Genomic DNA, 21,695 nt, shown 5'->3' with positions numbered 1-21,695 from the left:
GTCAAACTGCATTATTTCGACAGTGTGGATGCACTCGCTGAGACCAAATGGTAGAAGGGGGGAAATATACAACATCATCTGAGCATAACAGGGATTTCAGTTCAATAACTAGCAGTGCTGAAAACCCTTGTATGGGGAAGACACTTTCTTGTGTAGAGCTAATCATGGGTTCCTGGAGGTGGGTCCCTGAGTCAGGTTCCAGATGTCCCCGTCCCCCTCCCCTCCACTTCAGTAGTCCCTTTATGCTTCTCTTCCCTTGGACCTGTGCTCCCTCCCTCCCTTCTCCTCCTTTAACCAACATCCCACAACCAGCGGGAGGGGCAGTCTTTCTGGGACCGGGGGTCTCTGTTGGTCCTGCTCCACAGGGTTGTTGTGAAGTGAAAGGTATGTATGTGGGGGGGGGGTGCTTAATCCAGATCCTGTGGTCTCTAAGCCTAGCTCCCAGGTTGCCAGGGGGGTGTCCCTCTCCCCAGAAGGAGCTTTGAGATCCCTCTTTCTGCCTCCTCTTCACAAATCACCTAGATTTGGGCTCTTCTCCTCCCCAGACAGAGCCCCCTCCCCCAGGACTCCAGGGAGCCCCCCCCCCAAATGTGGTTTCCTATGTGATGCTCTTTATTTGACACAAACGTCTTCCCCAAATGAGGCATCAGAAGGGAGGATCTCTCCTCTGCCCCACTTTCCAGGAGGAAGGGGGCTCCTCAAAGCCCTTTTTACGTTTGGATCGCCCTCCCCTCCATGGCCATGCCTCCTTCCAAGGGTCCCCCTGCCCCAGTTTCTCATAATAACCCCCCAAGTACCTGGGCCCCAAGGAATCCCCCAAGAAGGGGGCAGGGAGGCAAAGAGGGAACGAAGGCCTGGCAGTCCCCCCCTACCTTTCTTTGGGGTAGAAGAGGGGTCTTCCTTTCTTCTTATAATCCCCAGAAGACCCTCCAGCCATTCCTCTGAATGAAGGAGGGCTCCCCCCACTTCTTTCCCTCCTTCTCTCAGAGCAGACTGTCAGGGCAGCAATGGCTTCAGGGGCTGAGACGAAGCATGCACACATGCCCCCAAACCCCGCTCCTGAGCATGCACAGGGATCTCCAGGGCTTTGCTGCTGGTGCTGCTTATTCCACTGGCAGCCTTTGCAGGAAGGGAAAGAGTGCGCCTGGGAGACTTTGAAGAGGCTGGAATGGAGCCCAAGGTGCAGAGCTGGACTCAGGAGGGAAAGGCAGGGAAGGAAGGCTCTCCTTTGGAAATATAGCTCTCTCTGTGTATTTTGTGTGTGTGTTTGCCTCTGTTGTTCTTATGGCTGGGAATGGAGCAAAGGATTCAGGAGAGGAGAAAGGGTCCCTGTTTTTGCAGATGTAGAACTTCTGTGCATCGAAGAGTCCAGTGTGTTGAAACAACAAAGAACTTTATTGAGAACACATAGAAATTCAGTGTTGTAGTCAGGACTGCCCACTCCAAGCCAAACAATACATTCAAACCCTAAAACCGAAAACTCCACCCTCTTCGAAAGCTAGCCCCCACCCACCCCCAGCTCCCACAGTCTATGCCCCACAAGGCCCCCTTCGCCATTCCCAGAAACTACCCTTTCTGTTAAAACCAGCCTCCAACTTCCTTCTACAAAAGCTATCATTCCCATGACTAGACAGCTGCAACAAATCCCAGCCCCCCCCATATAGCTAACCTTTCCCACAACCCACAATCCCCAGCCTTATTTACAACCCAAAGCAATTATCTATATTATAAGCAATTAAAACCTAAACGTCACAAAATACAACTTTAAAACACAGACATATGTACAGTACAGACAAACCTTATAAACAGAATCACAAGGGCCTTTTCTTAGCACCACTGGATTGGAAATATATTTTTTGTATTAATTATTGACAAAAATAATCTTAGTTCACTGCTGGCATTTGTGTGGCTTCTCTGCTGTGTGGCCTCTCTGATGTCTCACTAGGACTGAGTTCTGATAAAAACGTTTCCCACACTGCTGGCATTTGTATGGCTTCTCTCCTGTGTGGATTCTCTGATGTGTCACTAGGAATGACTTCCGATAAAAACATTTCCCACAATGCTGGCATTTGTATGGCTTCTCTCCTGTGTGGATTCTCTGATGTGTCACTAGGTTTGACTTCAAAGAAAAACCTTTCCCACAATGCTGGCATTTGAATGGCTTCTCTCCTGTGTGGACTCTCTGATGTCTCACTAGGTTTGGCTTCAAAGAAAAACCTTTCCCACAATGCTGGCATTTGAATGGCTTCTCTCCTGTGTGGATTCTCTGATGTCTCACTAGGTTTGGCTTCAAAGAAAAACCTTTCCCACAATGCTGGCATTTGAATGGCTTCTCTCCTGTGTGGATTCTCTGATGTTTCACTAGGTTTGGCTTCAAAGAAAAACCTTTCCCACAATGCTGGCATTTGAATGGCTTCTCTCCTGTGTGGACTCTCTGATGTGTCACTAGGACTGACTTCATATAAAAACATTTCCCACAATGCTGGCATTTGTATGGCTTTTCTCCTGTGTGGATTCTCCGATGTTTCACTAGGTTTGACTTCCCAGAAAAGCCTTTCCCACAATGCTGGCATTTGTATGGCTTCTCTCCTGTGTGGACTCTCTGATGTCTCACTAGGTTTGACTTCAAAGAAAAACCTTTCCCACAATGCTGGCATTTGTATGGCTTCTCTCCTGTGTGGACTCTCTGATGTCTCTCTAGGTGTGACTTCTGAGAAAAACCTTTCCCACAATGCTGGCATTTGTATGGCTTCTCTCCTGTGTGGACTCTCTGATGTCTCACTAGGATTAACTTCTGATAAAAACGTTTCCCACAATGCTGGCATTTGTATGGCTTTTCTCCGGTGTGGATTCTCTGATGCTTGACAAGGAGAGACTTGTAAGCAAAACGTTTCCCACAATGCTGGCGTTTATGTGACTTCTTTCCTGTGAGGACTCTCTCTTGACTCAAATGTTCTTCTGTAAAAAAGGACAATGACAGATGAGACTGAAAATCAGACTTAAGAGAGGAGGGTGTTACCCCATGATTTAGTCCTCATTAACCCCTCCTTATTTGAGATTAAATTAAGAAAGTTGCTGTGAGTAACTCAAGCACGCCCTTGCTGCTTATGCCCCTAAATCCATGGATGGATTGTATCCTTACTCATAGGAGCTAGCAAAGAAGAGACTGTATGGGGACTGCCTTGAGGGAATCAGTGGAAGCAAATAGTCAAAGGACTGTTGAAAAAATATTCCATGAAACATGTGCCAAAATACATTGATTGACAGGTGGCATCCTATCCTGTGAGACTGCCATAGAGTGCAGACTCAGAGCCCAAGGCACGATGCAAGCTAACTGCAGAGGTCACTTCATGCTGTTTGGCGCCAGGAGATGACTCACAACCAAGACAGTATACAGCTCACAAGTGGATTGGTGTGGATTGGACTGGAGTTGTGTGTACAAGAAATGGTGAAGTTGATGGAAGTTGGAGGGGAGAGCTTGCAAATATGTCTATTATTTTGCAACTCTAGTTAAGGATCCTCTAAGGACTTGGATGAAATCAACTGTATCTGTGAGTTATTTTAAGGGTGGAAAGTTGTTAGTGCATTGCCAATATCTATTTGCTTCCATACTCTGCTATGTTATTGTTGAGCTGCATCTGGGAGTGTTGCCCGGAGATTGTGCTGTGCATTGGCTTGTGAATGAGATGGGAATTTAGAGCCAAGGATCTTAGAGCTGGTATTTGCACCAAGCACCCATTGCATTCAATTTGGTTTCAGACAATTCCTTCCCCCACAGGAAACATTCCAAAGCAATTTAAACCTTTTCAAAGACTCAGTTTCTGGCCTCAAGCAACAATTTCTGTATGAATACCTGTCCCAACCACTGTCTGTTGTTCAGTGTCAGTCCAGACATCTCAATACACTTGCCAACAGCACTTGCTGTGGGAGCTACTGACTTTCCCTCCATTTGGACCCTCAGCAATTGGAATCAAGATCCACCTAGGTAAGAATTACTATTAGCAAAGCCTGACATCTATTCTCCACTTCCACCTTTGTTACTTAGTTCTTCTGTGTTTTCGTGAACACTTGTGTGTGAGTGTGTATTTTTCTTTCCCCTTATATAAAACATAAAAACCTATTGAAATGCCTTTAGAGTTCTGTGTGATTGCAGACCTGCTATAGCTGGGCTGAATCCCAAAGTCACTCTTGCCCAGATCAAACTAGATTTCTCCTTTGAGCTGAGTACCAAATTCCCCTAAAAGCATAGCCCTTACCCACAGAGGCCACATTCTCATAATTGTCCATCATTACAGAATTGTACATCAGTCTCTGCTTCTTGGTTAACAGTTTCCATTCATCTTCCGTGAAATAAACCGCCACATCCGCAAAGGTCACCTGCAACAGAAAATAGCCCTCATCCAGAGAGTGACTAACAAAAGGGGAGGAACGCACACGGTGCATCGCAAATATTATTTCAACACTTCACAATTCAATCCAGGAAATAAACTTTAAATTCTGTCATCAAGAAAAAAGCTACTGCCTTTGAGATCCAGTTTGTCTCAAATCCTTTCAATATAATAATCTAATTTAGGCCATGCCTGGGATACTGAGGATGGATTAGGATACTGACTGTCCCAAAACATAGAGTACATTAAGCCACAAAAGAATTATGCTGCATTTAGCCATTTCTTGCCAAATTTAAAGGCAAATGTCATTTTAAAAAAAGAGTTGTGGGGAGGACTCTGGACTTGAGGGCCACTGGGCCCACCCCCAATTTAGATCCAGAGACATTCTCCCATATCCCCCAACATTTCACAGATGGGAAAAGCAAGATACATGTGGAGAAGCAATCGAGAAGGCGGTGGAGATGGCCAAAGTTGTTTATGAGGAAGATCACACAAGCCAGGAAGGGCAGAGCAGTTTGCTTTTGCTTCAGGCTCCTGGGAAAGGCAATATCCTTCCTCCTTCTTTCCTCTCCTCTCCCCACTTTTGAGTTGATGGGATGCAAACTGAATGGCACTCAGGAACTGAAGTGAGCTGAGAAGGGGGAAAGTGGGAGGAGGAGAGAGCAACCGAGACATTTTTAAAAGCCCCTGAAAAAGTGGGGTGAGAAAGGGTTTGGGACAATATGTTCTCCACTTGCTTTCATGAACTGGCCCAGCAGTGACACCAATGAAACTAATAGTCTGGATGGCGACTCACCAAAGAGTGCTTGTACTTCGACAGTCTCTTTCTCTGGGAGCCCAACTCCCTCCGCTTGGCCTCCGTGTTGGCCATCAGGGGCGCAGGGGGTTCCTGGTGGCCCTGCACTTGGGTCTCTTCCAGTAAAATATGCCCCTTAGCTGTGTACAAGGAGGCCGAGATGGTTCCTGAGAAAAGAGACTAGGGTTAGGCTTGGTTTGTCAAGAAATCCTGCATCGCTCAAAGACACAGAGAGGGAAAGCATGCTGCTAGTGAGATACGCAGATGACATAGGCCTCCTTTGGACCAATGCAGAGGTTGGCATCCCCTTCCTCCCTCTTCACCAAACAAAGTCCCCTGGACCTAGCACAGATTCACTGCAGCTCCCCTACACAACAGATACTCCATGTTAAAACGCTTCTGACGTTGCTATGACATGAGGCAACACGTTAATGTATGGCGCCTGAACACTATAAGCACAATCCACACCAGTAACAACCCGCTCTGAAGCACACAGAGTCTCATTCTTCCTCAGTGACAGTTGAGAATGACAGTTGACAGTTGCATCAACATTCCAAGGATGCGCTGTTTAAATGCTGACACATCTAACTGCCACTAGAGCTGTCAATGACTTCCACAGCAGCTCCCCCTAGTAGCCACTGGCCCTGGGTGCCTGCCTCCGCTTCCTCAGACCCCACAGGCCCCTTCCCTCCTTCCTTCGCCCCAAAATGGAGGGCCAGAGGCACAAAGGGACACACTTCCTTCCTTTTGGCCCAAGGAGCCTGGCCTCCTTCTCTCTCTGGAGCCTCAGGGAGAGAAAGAGGAGCCTCTGTTCAACTGAGGAGGCCTCAGAGAAGGTTCCGGAACATTATTCCCCAGAGTCACAAGCAGAAACACAAAATGGCCACCAGGGAACACAAAATGGAGGATGAAGGGGCCCAAAGTCAGAAGGGACCCCAAACAGGATTTCTGAACCTAAAAAGCACAGAAAGGTTTTCCTAATGGCACCCGATGGCTGTGAGAAGACAAAAAGTCCCCAAACAGGATTTCCAGACCTTAAGAATGCCTAAACCTTTCCCTGATGCTACTGAAAGGAGGAAGCTGACCCCCTCCTTAATTGCAATCCATAGTGAGAGCCCTCTGCCCTGGTCCAGGCCTCCGACTCCGAGGGAGAGCGGATCTGCTGGACTTTCCCCCTTCCTTCCCCACTGCCATTCCCTTCTCCTTTTGTGTCTTGTCTCTTTAGATTGTAAGCCCCATGGCAGGGGAATGTCCAATTAACAATTTGTAAGCCCCTCTGATAGCCTTTTGGGGTATAAATAACAACAACAACAACAACTATATTAATACTAAGGGTGCCCATCGTCCACAACCCAAGTCAGGCCTTGACTGCTCAGGGAGGCCAGTACAGCTGCAGGTGGCCCTCCCTCCCTCCCTCCGTCCGTCCGTCCGTCCGTCCTCCTTTCCTTCTGCATTCTTCCTCTTTTCCCCAGCATCAGCCCCTTTCCCAAGAAGGCTGCATCTGCAACATAGAAATAAGGCACTTTGACACCGCTTTAACCGCTCAGTGCTATGGAATCCTGGGATTTTACCTTTGGACACTTAGCCTTCTCTGGCAGAGAGCTGTCATGCCACAACGAACTACAAATCCCAGGATTCCACAGGATAGAACCAGGAGAGTTAAAGCGGTTTCAAACTGGATTATTTCTGTAGTGCAGATACAGCCTGATTCATTTGTAAAAGGATAGAAGCACCAAGTTGAATTGTTATCCTGCTGAAAATGGTTTTGCTTTTCTTAAAAGATGAAGAGTTTGTTTTTCTGTCTAATTCTTGTTCTTCTTGGTGTTGTTTGTTTGTATGTTTACATGTATCATTCTTGGTAAAATGCCACGCTTTGCTCCGTCAGCCTGAAAATCTCTTAATAAGAAAAGTGTGGAGACTTTTAAAACCTCCCAAAGGAGCTACTTTTGGCCTTTTTGGGGGGACAAGCCTTGAATAATAATAATAATAATAATAATAATAAGGCTTGTATTAAAACTCTCCTCCCCACTTCTGATCCCTTTTAAAACCCCTGATCCCCAGAAGGAGCAGAGCTGTGTCATCAGAAGACCCTCTCAGAAAATATACACACAAGAGGCACACAAAGGGACAGGTGGCTCCCTTCCTTTTGGCCTCCTTCTCTCTCTGGAGGCTCAGGAGAGAAAGAGGAGCCTCTCTTCAGCTGAGGAAGCCCCAGAGAAGGTTCCGGAACATTCTTCCCCAAAGCCACAAGCTGTGCACAAAATGGCCGCCTGTGCCTGAGGGCTTGGCAGTTGTCAGTTTGAGGCCTTCAGGGAGAGAGAGAGATGGAGGGGAAGATGGAAGGGGCTCCTGGAGGGAGAGAGGGAGGGAGGGAGGGGGCCTTGGGAGATATAGAGCCTGCCCTTAATGGGACATTCGGGGTTGGCTGCCTAAGAAAGAGAGGATTTGGGGCAGACTGGGTCTGAAAGGCAGTAGTAGCCTGTTCTCTTGCAATGGGATTTACAGTGTATCCCCTGGACCCTGGACTGGCTCTCCCATCATCCACAGGGCCAGACAGTAAGGCCCTCAATCCCTCTGAACCCAGGACTACAACTCCCATGTCCTAGCCTTGGCCAATCTCCTTTCTCTCTTACTGGCAGCCAGCCCACTCTCGGGCAAGATGGAGGCCAGGAGGCGGGGCAGGCAGGTAATCCAGCCCCAGAGGAGGAGCCGCAGCCGGGGCAGCTCAGCTGGAGCAGCGGCGGAGAGAGACCCGGGCAGCGCAGGCGAGGCGCAGGTGGGTAGACCGGGGCCCCTGGAGAGGAGCGGCGCCAAGGCACCTGGTCTCTCCCTCCTCTTCTTTCCAGGGATGCTCCCGTTCCAGGACACCTCCTGGGGATGATGGGCCTCTTCCTGAGCCCAAGGGACAAAACTTTGGGGGGGGGGATGAGGGTGGGATTGGGGATGCATCACTGCCCCCCTCCCCAGGCAGATGGCACCCCTTGCAAGACAATGTGCAAAGTAGGCATTTCCTAAGCCCCTCTCGGTTTGCTTTCTGCAGAAAGGAAGGGGGCTGGATTATAACAACAACAACAACAACAACAACAACAGCAACACTTCTTCTGAAGCAAGGTAAGCAACACCCCCCCCCCTTTTGCAATGCAGGGCAATGAAGGGGGGGGCAAACTGGGCCTCCCCCCCCCAGGCCTTTCTTTTTCTCACACTGTTTGCAAACTTGTTTACCCAGCAACTGATTTGTTGGCTTGTTTTGCAAAAAGATGTGTAACTCTCTAGGGGAGAATCAGTACCCAGAGAGATCTTGGGCACAGGGGATCTCAGCCTTTGGGCCTCTAGATTTTGGGGGACTACAACTCCCAGTATTCTTGAACAATGATCACACTGACCAGGACTTCTGGGAACTGAAGTCCAAAACATCTGGAGTACCAAAGGTTGAGAACCACTGTAGTGCCTTTGAGGCTTCCTCGGATGCATTTGAAGGTAAGCAAGGCCCCTTGGCAATATCTGGGGCAATGAGGGACTGGGGGGCAAACTATTCCTCCGCACCTTCAAACCCCATCAGCGCCTGGTTTGTTTGGTTACTTTGTCCCTTCCTTCCCTTCCAAAAAGATGTCCAGGCCTCTAAAGCAATGGGTCGACACTTGGGGGTTGCCATAATTGCCCACTAAAACCAGGGACAAAATGTAGGACAAATTCTAGACCAAACTGTAGGACAACTGCAGGACAAAACTCAGCCCAAAATGTAGGACATTTAAGGTCCTCTATTTTTCTTTAATGTCCTACATTTTGGGCTGAGTTTTGTCCTGCAGTTGTCCTACAGTTTGGTCTAGAATTTGTTCCACATTTTGTCCCTGGTTTTAGTGGACAATTAAACCCAGTTCCATCAATGCATCTACTCTAGAGTAGCAATTCCCAACCTTTAGTACTTGAAATGTTTTGGACTTCAGTTCCCAGAATTCCTGATGGCTGACGAAGCTAGCTTGGGAGGCTTCTGGTACTTAAAGTCCAAAACTCTTGGAGGATCAGAGGCTGGGAATGACTACCATAGAATAGATGCATTGATGAAATGGGATTTATCCCAAGTGCCAACAGGTTCTCCATACAGGGATCTGCTTTGGTTGCAGGGGATCAGTGGGGTCCAGGCAACGCACACGTTTGCACACCTGTATTTACATGTGCAAAAGTAAGGTAGGGCCATCCTTCCCTCCATCCCAAATGTTGCCTCCCATGCAGCATTTACTTAGTCTTTTCAATGGGGTTTTCTTCCCAGGTGAGCATTCCTAGAAATGCAAACTTGGAGAGAGTTCGGGGGAAAAGAGAAAAGATCTCATCATTATTCCCAGCTTTGAAATAATCATAATTTTATCCCAATTTCTGGTTCTCACGCTGAAACTATTTCCACCTTGTCTCCTTGCACCCATGAGCTACGTTTTTGGAGGGGTTGGAAAATTTAGTTGCCCAAATATGCTGAGGTTAATTTCTTTTGTTGTCAAGGCGAGATATAAGAAAATAATAATAATAATAATAATAATAATAATAAATAAATAAATAAATAAATAAGGAACACTGGCCAGTCCTATAAGGGACAAGCTTTCTTGACCTTAAATAAGAGCCGTTGGTTATGATAAGGGACACCTGGCAACCCTTGGTTATACAGATATGTGTCATGTCTTTGACATTGCAGAAGGTATTTGGTACTTCCATGTGCAATCTCACATCACCACCATGATCCATCATGCAGACGATGGGGCATCCTTGTGAGTTGTGAGAACTGGGTTTCTGTAAGCAAATGAGCATCCATGCATTCCCAACCTGTGAAGCAGCTGCATTTGTGATGTTAGCGCATGGTGTCAAAGAAGGGCTGGGCCCCTTGACGTGTTGATGCTCGCTCTGCCAGGAGCATCAGGCTGGCCAAACCTGTTTCGGAGTCTGTCAAAATGGTGACGCACAGCTCCCAGACTGCGACCCTCCCAAATGCCCCAAGAGCAAACTAAAGTCGTGTTCAACCCCTATGAATAGTACCTAAAGGAGGGTTGGGGAAGCATGGACCGTGGGCTGTATGCAGGTAATGGCTGGCCATAGGTTTGCCTTAGGATTCCCATAGGTAAGACACACAACAACAACAAACAACAAGGTGAACCTACCATGGTTTTTTTGTTGGCAGTATTTGTTCATAGGTTTGCCATTGCCTTCCTCTGAGGCTGAGAGGGGCTGACTTGTCTCTCCATGGCTAAGTGAGCATTTGAACCCTGGTTTCCAAGAATACAACATTCAGGCCACTACACCACATTGGCTTGCATTCATCCTACTGGCTTCCAACTGGAAACTGGATGGAGAGCAGAGTGGATGGTGAACCCTGGTGCAGCAACGACTGGGAGGGAAGAAGGAAGTACATAATTACATAGACCCCTCTGGAGAGTTTTTCAAAGCTGTAGCAACTAATCAGACCTTGCAAACTGTAGCAAGCTGATACTCCAGCTGAGCTGGAGATTTGCACTTAACTCTTTACTCTTTCCTCCTGCTTGGAGATGACCCATGAAAACTTGAGACTCAGGACCAGACCCTGAGAGCTGGCAACTCTGTCTTGAACCCTGAGATGTTTCCCCCTCTCTTTTAGACATTAAGGCCTCGAAGTGTGCACTCACCATCCTTGGACCCTGAAGTCCTTGCCACTGCAGTCTCCTTTCCTTCCCAGCTGACTCGGCCCTGCTATGTCCGTCATGGTGGAACTGGGCGACAGCCATCCGGAGAGGATGACAGCCGAGGACATCATTGTCAACACCCGCCAGGTGATGAAGGGCCTGGAAGCCCTGCGGAGCGAGAACAAGAGCATCCACCAACGGCTGCAGGAGGCCTTGCTGAAGGGCCGGCAGCTGATGGATGAGAGGGAAGAGGCAGCCGCAGATGCAGAGATGGCGGACTTTCAGGCTTTGGAGCTCCTGGAAGAGAAGCATGACTTGGTCTGCAAGAGCCTGGAGGGGATTGAGTTGGGCATTGCGGAAGCACAGGTATTGGCGGCCATTCAGCGTTGACGCTTTGGATGCATAATTGCTCTGTATTAAGAGACATTACTGTGCTAGTCTGGAATATCATTGTCCAAAGGGAGCTTGGAGCACCTTTGAGACTAACTGAGCAAAAGGTAGAATTCAAAGATATAGCTGTGTTAGTCTGCAGAATCAGTATGTAGACAGATCTTGCAGCACCTTTGAAACTGACAGAAAGAAAGAAGTTGGCAGCAGGAGCTTTCCTAGACTTAAGTGCACTTCCTTGTATGCAGTAGAAGATTTAAGTGTATGAAAGCTCATGCTGCCAACTTCTTCCTGCCAGAGATCTCTCCTCATACTGAGCAAAAGGTGTCATAGCATTTTGTGGAATTGGTCTACTTCCTCAGATACTTAGAGTGAAATGTTGCCCAAGAAGGACCTTTATCATCAGACTACAGTGGGCCCTTGGTATCTGCTGGTGTTTGGTTCCAGGACCCTCCATTGATACCAAAATGCTTGGATGTTCAAGTCCCTTCAAATACAATGGCATGGTAAAATGGTGTCCCTTATGTAAAATGGCAAAATCAAGGTTTGCTTTTTGGAATTTATATTCCCCACAACAAACTCCATCTCCCAGAATTTCATAGCCTTGAGCCAGAGCACTTAAAGCGGTGCCAAACCGGGTTATTTCTCCAGTGTGGATGCATCCAAGAAGTTTCTTTGCATATAGAGATATCCCTATCTCCTTCTGCAACAACCCCAAAACATCATATTTGCAATTCCGCCATCATTCTGGGCGCATGTTTTCCTCCCTTTTCTGCAGATGATGATCGCACTGTCTTCTCACATCGGGGCCCTGGAAGCTGAGAAGCAGAAGTTGCGCGCCCAGGTGAAGCGCCTGTGCCAGGAGAACCTGTGGCTGCGGGACGAGTTGGCCGTAACCCAGCTGCGGCTGCAACACAGCGAGGAGATGGTGGCCCAGCTGGAGGAGGAGAAGAAGCACCTGGAGTTTTTGAACCAGCTCAAACAGTACGACTCCAAGGAGGATCAGGTGTGGACTGGGTGCAAATGGGAAGAATGGGTGACGGGATACGGAGGTCTGGGCAGCACTTAGCTCCACTGCAAAAGAGCCTTCTTGGTGGTGGCTCCCAGGCTGTGGAACTCTCTGCTACTAGAGACTCTCTGCCGTTGTCTCCTAGCAGGTACAATAACATTTTTTCTTAATCTGATCAAACCTATGGTGACTAAGGGCCAAAACACACTGCGGAAATAGTCCAGTTTGACACCGCTTTAACTGTCATGGCTCAGTGCTAGGGAATTCTGGGAACTGTGAGACATTTAGCCTTCTCTGTCAGAGAGCTCTAGTGCCAGAATTCCCTAGCACTGAGCCAAGGCAGTTAAAGCAGTGTCAAACTGGATTATTCCTACAGTGGATTTTGGCCCTAAGTGGCTCTGTGGCAAGGTCTTTCGTGGAAATGCATGTGCCTCCGCATTCTTCTTCTTGCAGCTTTAAATGGTTTTATATTGTTCCAAAGCAGAATTGGTGGGCAAATTATTTAACTAAATCAGGTGTTTCGAACTCCAGCTCCCAGAAGCCCCAGCCGGCTTGACTGGTCCAGAACATTTGGAGGACCAAAGTTTGGGAACCACAGTTCTAAAGCATCAGCATGTTTGAATACGGTATCTTACTTGTGTTTTTACCATTTGTGCCACTTCTATTTTTTAAGTCACACACCTTGAAATGATTTGAAGGTGAACAATATACACACATGGCATATATATGTCTGTCCCTGGCTTCCACTCCACCAAATGCATCTGAGGAAGTAGACTGAAGTCTACGAAAGCTCATGCTGCCTACTTCTTTCTTTCACTTAGTCTCAAAGGGGCTACTAGATCTCTCAACACACTCACATTTGGAAAAAATATGTGTCCAGGGTTTCCAGGCTCAGCTTTCCGCATGCTGTTTTCTCTTCCAGTCAGAGAAAGACGACTCGGAGCAGAGGAAGGATAGCTTGTCATCCTTGTTCCCCAGCGACGACGATGAGCAGAGGCCGGGTATGTATGTGGGATGTGGATGTTGGTGCCAGGAGGACGTGGGCAGGGGGTCTCTTCGGTCAGACCCATACGCTAGGGGTGTATGTCGATTTCAGAAGCATGACCTCTCTGCGTTGGCTTCTCCTAATGGTGCCAGAGGTTCACCAACTGAGACAAAACAGGGCATGGGTAGATGGCTTCCTTGTCAATGGTGTGCTAAATCTGCTCGGGGTTTAATTCCAGGGCCCCATTCCCACTGCATAATGAACCAGTTTGAAGTGGTTTAAATGGGCCTTGTTCGCACTTGCGCTGAATCCCTGGCACATTTGGTCGAGGGGGCAGCAGCACTAGACCCATTTAAAGTGCTTTTTCTGGATATCACTACATTCCCCGCATCTTTTGTGATAAATTGATTCAGCGCTAGTGTGAACGGGCTGTGGACTGGAATCGGTTCCTGTGGCACGGTCACCCCTTTGTGGCGAGTCCATGTTAAATCAATCCATCGCTGAATGTGAGCGCAACGTGGATTAAATGGAAACTTGTAGGTAAATCAAAGGCTCAAATAGTGTGAACATCTATTCAGAGCTAAATTGCATCATTGATTCAGCTCCAAAACTGATTTATTTTGTAGTGGGAATGAGCCCCAGTTTTTAAAGAAGGGAGTCAAGGGACTGAACTCTGTCCACAAAATGAGTTCAGTGCTTGGAGAAACCCTGCAATAATTTCACAAATGGCCAGTTTTCAGGTAGGGACCAGTGGCATCACTAAGGTTAATGTTAACCCCAATGCGTCAACTCATGCTGAATTGTAGCACATGCTGAGTCCCTTGTGGCTCCAATGCTGGTTTCCTTCCCGTGCCAAATAAAAATATGCCTTTTCCAAGAAAGACTTTTAAGGCCTAAGGGATTCCACCCAAATCTACCCATTTGCACCATTTCAGACTGTCGTAAATTTTAAAAGCTTATTTTACTGTGTTTGGTTTTAACTTGTCAAAGAGTTTAATGTGCTTCCCATCTGTGTTAAACCGTCTTAAGTTGACTTTATTGTATGCTACCCTGAGATCTTTAGATACAGGTTGTTATATAAATCATTGAATAAACAAATTTAATTAGTTAGCTAGTTAGTTAACTAACGTATATCCTGCTTTTCTCCCACCATGGGATGCAAAGCGGAGTGCAAAAATGTTTCCAAAACCCAGCACAATTAAACCAAAAATTCTTAGTATAGAAGTTAAAACCTTTGATTTATAAATAACAAAACCAAGTTGCAACCGGTATATGATGTGTTAATTTAAGCACTTACAATTACAGTTTAAAGTCTGGAATAAAGCCCAGAGTGGATTCGCCAACCCATTTGACATGGAAACTGTTGGCAGCCACAGGAACTGGATGAAAAACTATGTATCATGGGGTAAAGATAAGCGTCTCCGATAGACCATGAGCCATGTGCTAGGATGAACTGTATTGCTAACAGATTACAGAGTTTGGATAAATGCCCTTATTTAATTATTATTATTATTATTATTATTATTATTATTATTTATATACCGCTATTCCTGTGTAGATCATAGCGGTTTCCAACAAAAAAATACAACAAACAACAATTATAAACAACATATATCCCCAACTATGTGCAAACCAACCACCCATACCAATTAAAAACTTTACAACATCTAAAACCAATTATCATACAAAACTACACCGCCCAGAATCCCCAGCAGCTTACTCACTGGGGAGTGCTGCCTATAACCTGAATTGTTATACATCAGGGATTCTGCCAGTGTAGTTTAGAGGTGTTGAATACACACTGTGTTTGTGTAGTGCTTTAATCTGCATCTGCACTACAGAATTAATGCAGTTTGACATCACTTTAATTGACATGGCTCAGTGCTATTGAATTCTGGGATTTGTAGTTTTGTAAGATAGTTAACCTTCTGCTCTGAAATCCCAGAATTCCATAGCATTGAGCCATGGCAGTTGAATGGTGTCAAACTGCATTATTTTTGCAGTGCAGATGTAGACATATTCTGCATCTGACTGATCTGCTGCAAGCTCTCCAGTGAATTATTCATGAGCAATTCAAGGTCTGTCTCCTGCCAAGTGCACTGCTCTCGAGACGATATCTCACCAGCCTTTGGTTCTTTCTCTTCCTCAGGAGGGCAGGGATCGAGCGCAGCCGGCGCTTCCGCAGCCCAGCAAGGCGGCTACGAAATTCCTGCGCGGCTGCGGACCCTGCACAACCTGGTCATCCAGTACGCCTCGCAGGGGCGCTACGAAGTGGCAGTCCCGCTCTGCAAGCAGGCCTTGGAGGATTTGGAGAAGAGCTCTGGACACAGCCACCCAGATGTGGCCACCATGCTTAACATCTTGGCTCTCGTCTATAGGTAAGAGGGACAAAAGCAGTGTTGAGCCAGGAAGGGGCACTGGGATCTTTGGCCTGCAATTTTGGCTTCTGAGACAGCTGGATCATTGGACAATGCTTGCTTAATGTCATACTGCCCAACTAGGGACAAAAAAGATCTCAGCCATATTCGGAAACACTTAGGTTTGTGATGCAAACTTGGCCAGCCAGAAGGAAGAGGTGCAAGTGGGACAGGAGAATGGGTTAAGAAAGCAAGAGGTGGGGAAATGAAAGGGTTCCTAACCCTCCCCTAATGTTTGGACCTCATGTTCTGAGCATCCTTTGCAGCTTCCAAAGGCTTGTCCCAGGTTGGCATCCCTTGGGTCTCAGTCACTTGGGTTGCCTTTTTGTAGGGCTCAATAACCAGACAGGCTGTTTCTCTGCCCAACTGGTGCATTGGTGCATTTTATGCAATGCCATTTCTTGGTTGCAGGGACCAAAACAAATACAAGGAAGCAACGGAGCTGCTCAACGATGCCCTTGACATCCGGGAGCAGACGCTGGGCGTGGAGCACCCTGCTGTGAGTGTTGCAGCCTTCACAGCATGTGCAAAAGCATTGTGTGCATGTGTGCGGAGAGATGAGCGGATGCTGTTGAGTCTCATAGAGACTCATGGAAGGAGGCTCTGTAGAGCTGGACTCTTGCATCTGTGTGTTTGGCTCAGGTGAAGGGAATTCAAGTTACTTGCAGCTCAGAAATATTTTAAAGTATGTTTTGGTGTGCCTGTGCCTTCCAAGTCGCCTGTTGACTTATGGCGACCCTGTGAATTTCATAGGGTTTTTCTCAGATAAGGAATTCTCAGAGGTGGTTTTGCCAGTTCTTTCCTCTGAAATAGAGCCTGGAGCCCCTGGGATTTGTTGGCTGTCTCCCAGCCAAGTACTAACCAGGGCTGACCCTGCTTAGCACCAACTGTCAGAAAGATTCTGGTATCTTTATGGTATTTAGGATAGGGTAGGGTACATCTTTTTCATCCTGAATTGAGTTTCAAAGAAGGCAGGACAAAGTCAAAAGGACTGGATCCCAGGGGAGTGATATGTTTTATCTTTATCTTTAAGCACTACACCAGAATGAGCAACTTTTCAGGCTATGGGGATGCATTTGCCAAGGGCATCTTGGAGAATTGCACCCACCCACTATAGAGACAAGCATCCTGCAAAATAATTATTAATTAATTAATTAAAATCTTTTCGCGGTTCCTTGTAGGTGGCTGCCACTCTGAACAACTTAGCTGTGCTCTATGGGAAAAGGGGAAAGTATAAAGAAGCAGAGCCGCTGTGCAAAAGAGCATTGGAGATCCGCGAGAAGGTAAAGTCCATAAAGGGATTTCGTTTTAAAATGTCTGTGACAAGAAGAACCAGCACAATGTAGCATTTTGAGCATTGGACTGGGACTCTGGGAAATCAGTGTTCGAATCCCCACTTATTCCTGGAAACTTGGAAAATTGCAGAATTTCTTCATTGGATTTTAAAAGTATGATTATTGAAACAAAGAAAAGGGGAAAAGGGGAAAGAGAAGGAAGGGAAATATGCAAGATATGAACAAGGAGCATTCTGGCCATTGCAGACCCCACTGTGGTCCAATATTCAAACCACTGCAGCTCCTACTTAACCATACATAACTTTATTTTCTGCAACATAAACGCAACAACATTTTTATAGAAGTCCAGAACATCCCCAGCGGAGGAGCACACTCCCAGGTTATTGGAGTATACTTTGAAGGGAAGGATGGGTAAGCTGAGAGCACAGTTTGGATTTTGTGCCTTCTCTGTTTTGTCTTTAAGGTATTGGGCACAGATCACCCAGATGTGGCCAAACAGCTGAACAATCTAGCTCTCTTGTGCCAGAACCAGGGCAAATTCGAGGAGGTGGAGCAGTACTACCAGCGGGCGCTCCGTATCTACCAGACCCGGCTTGGTCCCGACGACCCCAATGTAGCCAAAACCAAGAACAACCTGGTAAACTTTATGGGGAGAAAGAGATTGGTGGTGCCTGGGTGTTTGGTTTGAAGACTGGCCCACTTAATCCTCAGCAGAGTAGACCCATAGAACCAGTGGCATTCCCTTGATTTACCAAGCTCCCATTGATTCCTTAGGTCTACTAGGGTTGGCACTAACAGTTGGGTATCAAGAACTACAGCATTTTAGTGCCACACCAGCCAAATTGCCAGAATACACAAAGTGTTGGGATGCTGTGGAGCAGAGCGTGCAAAGGTTACATTTTTGAGTCAAGAATCCTTACCAGACAGCATTCTAGGTGCTACATCTTATTGTTAGTCTTGACTAAAGCCATTGAATCAGATGGATTTTCCATTCAACAACTGATTCAATGGTTCTGCTCTGGTTTGATGAGAGACTGCATGCTGTAGCACAGTGGCTCCCAAACTCTCACCTTCTAAGTGTTTTGGACTTCAGTTCCCAAACCTTCAGACTACTGGCTAAGGTGGCTGAGGCTTCTGGGAGATGTAGTCCAAAATTCTTGGCAGACCTGAGTTGGAGAATCATTGGTGTAGTGGTTTTGAGTAGGACTCTATGAGACCAGGATTCAGATCCCTGTTCAGTCATGGAAACCCAATGGGTGCCCTTGGGCAAGTCACACTCTGTCCCAGCTGCAAAGGGAAGTCTTAGTAACCTTTGCAGCATGTTTTGGTGGCAGCCTAGACTCCATTTTTTGCACCTCGGTTTGTGCAAAGCAGCCAGATTGGCTGGGCTGGTCCCTCTCCTCCGGCTAATGCTGCCCTTTTCCTCCGTCCCATTTCTAGGCATCCTCATACCTGAAGCAGGGCAAGTACCAGCAAGCAGAAGAGCTGTACAAGGAGATCCTCTCTTCACACGACCAAGAATTGGCCACCAACCGGAGCGGTAAGAGGCCTGGCTAGGCGGAGGTGCTTTCTGGCTCGAATCCGAAAGAGCCGGAGGCTTGGGCGGACCCAGTTTGAATATTCTCCTTCCTTGCAGCAGCTGTACATATACCTCATTCCTTTCTCTCTCATCATTTTTAGATGAAAGCAGGTTGGCAATAGGAGGAAGTCTGCAGCAGGGCCAGGTATAGTCTGCAGCTGTTTTGGGAAAGGCTTTGCTCTCCCTCATTTGTTTTATGCATTCGTTCTCCTTCCAGGATGCATCTTCCTTCCTTTCCAGGGGTCATGCATTCCCCTTCCAGCACCTTCCCTAATGCAAGAATTGTTCGTTCTTCCTGTTTTGGGGAGGGACAAGGGTTGCCTTTGGTAAAGATGTCAAGGTTGCATTCCCACTTATGAACCTTTCAACCAGACTTGTGCAAGGCATACAAAAGGGCACTAGCCCCCCAGGGATGAGGGACAATTTCTGCAAAAGTTTTCAGAAAGTTGCCTTTGGTGCCCAAATGTCTTCTAGAGATCACAGGACACATTTCTGCCATATATTACAGACGACCCCCCCCCCAATTCAATTTTGGCTCAAGAGAGGTCTTTTCTGAAACAGAAAATGAATTTTGCTTAAAAAAGACCTCTCCTAGGCATCCAATGGCCCAGAAAGGCTCCAAACATGGTGCAAATGTCCCCCATGTTCCCTATAAAGTATTTGGAGGGCGAAAAAGATTATCATCATCATTCTTATAATTATTAGTTCCATCAGATGTGGAGAACTTCAGCCCCTTAGCCTTGCTAGGGAACATGTACATGCTATAGGACTGCAACTCCCATCCATCCTGCCCAGCATAGCCAATGGGATGGGGCTGAGCTGCAGTTCAACACCTGCACATTCCTACCCCTTGTCCTAATAAAAGGAGTAGAGCATTTCGTGGCTGTGAAAAATTACATAAGATAGTTTCATCAGTGGGAATAGGACCAGATTTGAGGGGCAATTTCCTGGTTAATTCAGGATGGATTCGAAAACTTGTTTGCCCATTCTTCCATGGCACCTCTTCTGCACCTGTCTCTTTCTTTGCAAGGATACCACAGGAATCCTCCGGCGCAGCAGTTCCTTCTCCCGGTTCCGCGAGTCCATCAAACGCGGCAGCGAGAAACTCGTTTCCAAACTGAAAGGGGAAGGGGTCCGTCGGCCCACCGGACCCCCAGCCACAGGGTATGTTTGCAGCCATTTGGAAACTAAAAGCATGATTGTTTAAAGTCTCTGTGCTGTTGTTACTTCCAGAGCCCTTACACACAACAGTTGTAGTACAATGATTCCAATTAAACCGCCATGACTCCATCCTAAGAAATCCTGCATTTGTAATTTGGTGCACCACTTTAACAGACATGGCTCAGCATTAGCTTTGGTGCCATAATAAAGTGAAAATTACAAGATGGAGCCATGACAGTTAAAGTGGTGCCAAAGTGCACTAATTCTGCAATATGGCAGCAGCTAGGAATTGGATTTGCTAGTATGTGCCTGCAGTGAATAGTTTTTGTTCACACACACATACTCACTGTGATCCCAAGCTTTAATGCTTCATCTCTGTGTGCCTCTTTTGACAGGATGAAGCGAGCCACCTCCCTCAATGTGTTGCATGTGGGTGAGAGAGCAGTCGCTGCATGCCCAACCGTAAGTTGGGGGCTCAGAACAAGTCGAGGCCAGTGGTAGAAAATACTGAACTTGCAGGCAGGAGGTTTTGGGGGGAAGACCACAAACAATTTCTGGCTGAAATGGGTGGGAATTGTGGAAAGCTATGGGATGGCATGGTGCAATGAGGAATGTCCTGCTCACTGCTATCAGGATGGGGATGGAGGCATCATCCTTCTACATCCTGATGCCCAACACTGGAGATGTCCTTTGCTTGGCATGACTTTAAGGTGGGTTATAGAGGGCCAGAACAGGAGACATGTGGGATCTCAGCCGTTATTGTTAACTGTATTTTTCACAAAATTGGGACTCAGGTTGGTTTGAGGCAACAGCTTTTGTGAGAAATGTGGTTTCTGGAGAGCAATGGGAAAGACAGCCGTGTCTCAGTTTTCCTCTTTCAGCAGCCTTGCAAGCACCTGGCCAACGCCCGGAGTCTGAGCTCCAGTACCCAGGACCTGCCGCACAGCAGCTCTACCTAGGACAGGCCATCTGCAGTCTTCTCACCTTGCACTCTTGCTGCCTGAGACTAGACCAAAGCTGGAGCCAACCCTTCCCTCTTGCTCTCCTCCTTTGCCAGCTCCAGGCTTCAAGCTGGCTCCTGGAACGGAGGCGTGGTTGTTTGCTTGCACCAAATGGAGCAGAGCTGGTCACTCCTTGGCTATTGAGGCTGCCAACTCTTGCTTGCATGAAGAGTCTCCCTTTTGTCCTGCGCTCCAGGATAGAGGCCAGGAGGGGCAATGTCCCTGCCAAGGATGACAGACTGGTATTTCTCAGGACGTTTGGGGAAGGGAAGTGGGCAGCCCTCTCCCCTCCAAAGCAGCACAAAGCCCCTTGTACCCGACTGCCTTAAAACCCCTTGAGCAGGAACAGGTCACCTGTGCTTCTTCGGCTGGCAAGAACTGCCACCGACGATTCCATCCAGTGTCACTATTTATTCTATTTATGCAATGGGTTAACCTTAACCCCCTCTTGACTTGCCCAAATCCCTAAATAAAAAAAAAAGGTGGTTGTAAAATAAAACAGATTTGGAATCTTATTTTGCTTAGCTTGCTTTTTGGGATGAGAGCGCTGTTTAGACTGGGCCAGGATCCTGTTGGTAATATCTGCAAACCTATATTTTCATAAGGATATTGTATAAGGGGATATTCAGTATCTCCTTGTGCAATGCTTCTACCTGAATTTAGTTCCCCAGACATTCAGAGGACATAGGGATATCCAGTTCACCCAGTGGAGATCTAGGCATAAGACAAGTTGGCAACGGCTCTTTGCTCAAGGCTAGAGAACATGGGCTGCTTGCATACTCCCCTGGCAAATAAATGGCCGAAGGAGTGTGTGTTTGGTTTTTCCAGTAGGCTTGTGCTCTCACTGTGCATAATTCATAGCCATAGCATGGTGGAAGAAAGAACACCCCAACAAACAGCATCTTCCAACACTCCTCCAAAGGAAGATCTATGGGCAAGGTATGGCCCTTGGCACCCCAAAGCATGGTCCCTGAAGGACCTCCCCTAAATTACTGAGCCCAAAAGGTGGTTAGCAAAGAACCTCTGACATGCCTCCAA

The 21,695-nt window shown here is 47.1% G+C and overlaps 2 protein-coding genes across 4 annotated transcripts; one reads left to right on the top strand and one right to left on the bottom strand.

The window, feature by feature from the left end:
- Positions 1–1,543: 1,543 nt before the first annotated feature.
- On the bottom strand, positions 1,544–9,918 carry LOC149304677 (uncharacterized). Its single transcript, XM_089479097.1, has 5 exons — positions 9,898–9,918; positions 7,818–8,076; positions 5,185–5,351; positions 4,257–4,377; positions 1,544–2,958 (listed from the first exon to the last, which is right to left on the bottom strand). Exons 1-5 carry the CDS (start codon positions 9,916–9,918, stop codon positions 1,889–1,891), a joined length of 1,638 nt encoding a protein of 545 aa, XP_089335223.1. The 3' UTR covers positions 1,544–1,888.
- On the top strand, positions 7,885–21,151 carry KLC3 (kinesin light chain 3). Of its 3 annotated transcripts, XM_089479415.1 has the most exons (14): positions 7,885–7,960; positions 8,225–8,295; positions 10,799–11,189; positions 11,989–12,216; positions 13,142–13,220; positions 15,354–15,582; positions 16,033–16,120; positions 16,803–16,904; positions 17,380–17,553; positions 18,357–18,456; positions 18,597–18,640; positions 19,526–19,659; positions 20,052–20,118; positions 20,541–21,151. In XM_089479415.1, the coding sequence occupies exons 3-14, from the start codon at positions 10,893–10,895 to the stop codon at positions 20,613–20,615; spliced, it is 1,617 nt and encodes a 538-aa protein (XP_089335541.1). In that variant the 5' UTR covers positions 7,885–7,960; positions 8,225–8,295; positions 10,799–10,892; the 3' UTR covers positions 20,616–21,151. The 3 variants fall into 3 exon arrangements, with proteins under 3 accessions (XP_089335541.1, XP_089335539.1, XP_089335540.1); XM_089479413.1 differs by lacking the exon at positions 20,541–21,151 and having other exon boundaries at positions 19,536–19,659; positions 20,052–20,138; XM_089479414.1 differs by lacking the exons at positions 11,989–12,216; positions 20,541–21,151 and having other exon boundaries at positions 20,052–20,478.
- The last annotated feature ends 544 nt before the right edge of the window (positions 21,152–21,695 follow it).

Source organism: Sceloporus occidentalis, unplaced genomic scaffold (genome assembly GCF_023333645.1).
Source record: "Sceloporus occidentalis isolate IW3139 unplaced genomic scaffold, rSceOcc1.0.p SCAF_13, whole genome shotgun sequence".
NCBI lineage: Eukaryota > Metazoa > Chordata > Lepidosauria > Squamata > Phrynosomatidae > Sceloporus > Sceloporus occidentalis.
The sequence above is the reverse complement of the archived record's forward strand: the minus strand, read 5'-3'. Positions and strand labels throughout refer to the sequence as shown.